Source organism: Hemibagrus wyckioides, linkage group LG28, assembly GCF_019097595.1.
Source record: "Hemibagrus wyckioides isolate EC202008001 linkage group LG28, SWU_Hwy_1.0, whole genome shotgun sequence".
NCBI classification, from domain to species: domain Eukaryota; kingdom Metazoa; phylum Chordata; class Actinopteri; order Siluriformes; family Bagridae; genus Hemibagrus; species Hemibagrus wyckioides.
In genome coordinates, this window is record NC_080737.1 from 16,482,852 (window position 1) to 16,487,968 (window position 5,117).

Consider the following 5,117-nt stretch of genomic DNA (forward strand, 5'->3'; position numbering starts at 1 on the left):
GTTCTGGAGTCTGGATTTTATTTCTGGTTTGGACTGATTTCTTTTATTTAAAAAAAATGTAAAATGGCTTCATAACTAGCCATGGTTTTTAAAAGGTTAACAATTTAAAAAATATATTATTATTTATTAATTTTTAATAGCAAAATGGCTTTAATTAACTAGGGTTTTTAAAAGGTTAACAATTTTAAAAATAGATTAAATATAATAAATATAAATTAATTAATATAATAATTTCACAAATTATTAATTATTATTTATTAATTAAGTTTTAATTGCAAAATGGGTTAACTAAACAGGGTTTTTTAAATGTTAACAATTTTTAATTTAATTTGTAAAAAATGATTATTTGTTAATGTACATTTAAATAAAAATAAAAAAAAATTGTTTATTTCTAAGAAAATAATCAGGATTTAAACATTTAATCTGCCAACAAGTGAGCTTGTGTATGTTCAATTAATGCATGTGTCTAGAAAAAAAATCTTATCAGCGTAGGAGAAATGCCAGTCATGTGGAAAGTTTATTATCTAACAAACAGCCAGAACACATGAATATGAATAAGTTTCACTTTAGGGTTATTTTTATTTTTATTTTAAAGAGAGAGAGAGTTTCACTGGTTTCGGGGAAAACCAGAGGCAGGAAGTTGGATGCGTGTTTTAATATCCTACCTAGAATCTTGTCCATTTTAATAGAAAGGCGGCTAAGAATAATTCTGAGATACTGTGGAAAATGTTTTGCAAATAGCAAAGGCATGTGTTCGTGTGTGTGTGTATATATATATGTATATATAATATATATGTGTGTGTGTGTGTGTGCTGTGATGGTCTCCTATTATCACCTGGAATGTATGTGAAAAGTCCTAAAACGCCTTTTAAAACCAGAGACTAGCAGTCATTTACAATAGATGTGTGTCTTGAGAGGTTCTTGATGCGCACAATTTACAGTTTAGACACAAATTTAAGCTTTTCCCGCAAAAAAACAAAACAAAAGTCCAACCTGATAGAAATGAAAAATGTTTTGATGAATTGATTAGAGTTTAGTGTAGAATTCTGGTTAGACGTTAGCAGTTGTGTCCCACTCGCCTAATCACTAGCACAGTAACAATGGTGTTTAATTAGAGAAATAAAACGATCTCAAACCTTATAATTATCCTCAGATTTTAATTATAACCCCTAAGAAAACCTCTGTTTTTTCTTACTTATTATTTAATCCAACCTAGTAGTAGTGATGTAAATATTTTTATCCGCTCCTGGGGCTGCTTAGCACGAAATCTTCGGAAGTCGATCTGTTTGATCAGACCGTACAGACGTAGGAGTCAAACAGCTGGACAGAATAAAGGACTAAAGCTCTGCTGCATCGCTTTCTTTAGGTATACAGATGGAGCGAAATCCTTCTGGCACCGGTATCCACAAAGCACTGTGGGTAATCTAGGAAAAATCAAGTCAGTGTACCTGTGAAAGAATCTGATTGTAAATAAATCTTTTCCACCGTTTATGGAGATTAATGTGCAAGTCATGTAGGGTGGATTTATTGCTTTCATGTTCATGCTCGCTTCCTGACAGTGAACGCAGGCTTCCCTGGGTTAGAATCAAAACCAGTCAGTCTAGTATTCGTGCACGACACCGAGAGTTTCATTCCAGGAAGTGCGGCCGCTCCCTCGTCTGTTTTTAAACCGGTTCCGCCGCTGCCGGTTTGTTTTCCCTTCAGGTTTGATCTCCGTGTCAGCAATGTCCACAAGCTGAGCTACTTCATTTGGAAACATCTCTGCTGTGCTTGTTCACACTATCGGGTAGCTAGCAAGCAAGCACATTCATCAAAGAACGAAAGGAAAGAAAATCGGTCCTGGGTCAGCACTTGTACCTTTAATACCAATAATGTGGATCCACAGTTTTCACCAAAATTTGTAAATGTGTAACATTTTCGATTCAAGATATTTGACATTCCATAAATTATACGTATAGCTATCTGGTCAGAACAGGGAGAGTCACTTCAAATATAGCTAGCCTATTAACATCATAGGCTAGGAATTAAATATAAGGCACCTCCTGTAAGACACATTAACTTCATCCTTCATATAATCTGTTAAAAAGAAAGAAAAGATAAAAATAGCTCATTTTAATGATGCTTTTCCTTTTCTGCAGATGGAAAGCAGGGGTGTGTGTGTGTGTGTGTGTGTTTATGCATGCATGATTTACCAGCAGTTGTAACTAGGTGTTGATGTTAAAAACTTCCCCTACTTCCACAGCAACTTCTTGTCTGATCTGCACACAGGGCTGGAACTGAAAAACCCGTGATGGTGGTGGTGATGGTGGTGGCGGTGGTGGTGATGGTGGTTCAACAGAAATGAAAAAGAAACCATTTTGTCACTTTGATATATAAATATATTAATTCCTAGGATGTCTGTGCAGGAGCTGTGGTTAGTTCATTCCTATGGATGTTGCACCATGACTCAAAATTTGACTCTTTCTTTTTCTTCATTGTCATGCGACTTTAATGAAGTTTCATCTTAACAAACAGGGAAGTTCAGGGCTCTTGATTTATAGGTAGTGCATCTGTTTTCCCTATTCGAATACATTTCAGATACGCAGCTTTGGGTGGAAAAGTAAAACCTTGTACAGTAAATATTTACATCAGTTTCTAGAAATCGGAAATTTTCACCGCAGCAACACCTGAACGTGAGCTTCAGCGGAAAGAGAAGAGACTTGAGGGAAAATCTGACCTTTTCTACAAAGGATTTATGTGTAGTGTCCCAAATTTGCTTACATTTAAATAGTCACCTAGAAAAATTGTGAAAATTTAGAACGTTTCCTTGTTTTTGTTTTTTTTAAACTATATCCGTTTTTAAGTGGCTGCTCCCAGACACTACTATGCACCAATTTCTGTCCTGATCTGTCAGGAAGTAGGTGTATTTCTAATCTCTATCCCTAACCGGACATCTCCATTTTTGAGTATGAATGAACTTGCAACTTGAAACCTCGTCTTATTCCTCCACCGTCAGACAAAGAAGCACAGAAGATCAAGCAGACTGGTCTCAGAGGGGTTCCTTGAGGGATCCCTGAGCGCAAAAAACCTGAATAACATAACCAATACTGCTTGTTATCAAGCATGTTGAAGCTGATCAAAAAAAAACCCTAAACATTAATAAGAGGGGACGAAAATAAATTACTGTAATATCATTTGTTCAGTACAGAAAAGCATCAGGTTCAACGCTAAGACCAATTTTAGCTCAAATATACATTGTATAGTGTTAACACTGTTCTGTTCGCAACTCTTAATATCGTGGTCTTCACTTCTCAGCGAGTTCTCGGGAAGACGCACGTTCTCGGCGGTCAATAATTCAACCAGCAGCTCCAGTTCAGAAAGCAATTCCTTCTCCATTACTCTTTCCAATGCAAATCCATGGTTCGCGCCAGACGTCCTCACTTCCTCCTGCGACAGCGGCAGCAGCAAGCGTAGCAGCGGCTCACCTGCTCCTCGTCCTCCTTGACGGTGTAGTTACTGTTCAGATTGGTGCCTTTAGACTGACCGTAGACGGGCACGCCGGATGGAGCGTCCCCTCCCGAGACCTTAAAACTGCCGTACGGGTTTTGGGAAGCGTTCCCATTGTACGAGCTCTCCAGCGCCATGGGGTTGATGATGACCGTGCTGGAGTCGTCATACGAGCGCAGCTTGGCTCTGGGAATGCTGACGTCACCATAAGGGTTGTCCAATGAGAGATTCATATCGGGATTTTCCAAATGGAAGGGTTACGATTGAAAAAAATGTCACGTGAAGGAAGGGACGCTCTAGTACGTGCGATTTATAGTCAGAGTGAAGATCTCTCCGTTAGTGCTGTCAGATCTGATGTATCTGAGTGGTCTGTGGAAGGAAAAGAGTAAAAGCACATTTTAATGTGTTATAGAATTTAAAATGAGTACAAAATGAAGATGAAATTTAGTATCATAATTACATCCACTTAAAAGTTTGCATCAATTCCACCATCTCAGGTCTAACTTCTCAGTTCTTTAGGTTCCTTTTTGGGTTTTGTTCCTCTTTATTTTTATATTGATTGTCATAAGGACCCACAATGCATTTTAACTTCTTGTGCTTGTTCCTAAGTCTAGATTCTTTTTTGGTTTAAATAAAACTTTGTTTACTGTTTTCCCTATTCAAAGAACCACGGGTAGTGCAACCCCTTTAGCAATAGCGACTTTACCTTCTGCTCAGTCTTCTGTATATGGCTCAATATTGATCTCTTTTACTCCACATAGTCTTTCCTTCTAAATGTCAAGACGTTTCCTTTAACCGAGTCCATGAAAATAAACTTTAACCACATCTCGACGGAGATTTGCACACATCCTGGCAAAACAAACTGACCTCTAAAGCAGAGCACAAATCAGAGCAAAACTTCATACCTGTGTAGACCTGCTGATGTGTTGTATGTAGAGCGTGCAAAAGAGTAAATGGTGGTAAAAGTGTAATCCAAATCGCCCGAGAAGACTTTCTCACCGTCCACTGAGCAGAATGTGAGCTGTTCCTGTTCCTCAGGCTTAATGCAGCATACCTGAAGAGCCAGAGATGTGTAGAGGTCGCTGTTTAAGTGGATATCGGCTTCAGCTTGAAGAAATGGGACGGAAGCCCCGCCCCTTGTTGTCCAGAGCCGCAGAGCTCTCTCTCTCTCTGTGTGTGTGTGTGTGTGTGTGTGTGTGAGAGAGAGTGTGAGACGAAGGGTGGGGTCAGCTCAGGAATGTCTCTTCCGCCTTTCCCAGATACAGGTGTATTTTTCATGACATGAATGCAAAGTGTAGGACCAGGTGTTTCTGGAAACAATCAGAGATACACAAACACGGTATAAACACAATTGATTTGATTCTGAAGAGTTATGCAATGCATGTAGACGGGTTTTATTTGTATCTGAATAGACGAGCTGGAGAACTTATCTCAGATTTCTGTTTGAACAGTGGTTATGTTTAACTACCTGCCTTGCAGCTGTATACGGAAAAGGAATTCCATATGAAAGGCTAGTGTGTGTGTGTGTGTGTGTGTGTGTGTGTGTGTGTGTGGTGTCACTGAAACTACCCCACCTACAAAACCCGACTTTTCTCACGTCACACCTTTGGAATGTTTATTTGCAGGTAAAA

The 5,117-nt window shown here is 38.7% G+C and overlaps 1 protein-coding gene across 2 annotated transcripts; it reads right to left on the bottom strand.

The window, feature by feature from the left end:
- Positions 1-1,881: 1,881 nt before the first annotated feature.
- Positions 1,882-4,655, bottom strand: si:ch211-202f5.3 (uncharacterized). 2 transcript variants are annotated; one of them, XM_058382921.1, is made up of 2 exons: positions 4,486-4,655; positions 1,882-3,855 (listed from the first exon to the last, which is right to left on the bottom strand). In XM_058382921.1, exon 2 carries the CDS (start codon positions 3,717-3,719, stop codon positions 3,417-3,419), a length of 303 nt encoding a protein of 100 aa, XP_058238904.1. In that variant the 5' UTR covers positions 3,720-3,855; positions 4,486-4,655; the 3' UTR covers positions 1,882-3,416. The 2 variants fall into 2 exon arrangements, with proteins under 2 accessions (XP_058238904.1, XP_058238903.1); XM_058382920.1 differs by having other exon boundaries at positions 1,883-3,855; positions 4,392-4,655.
- Positions 4,656-5,117: the final 462 nt, after the last annotated feature.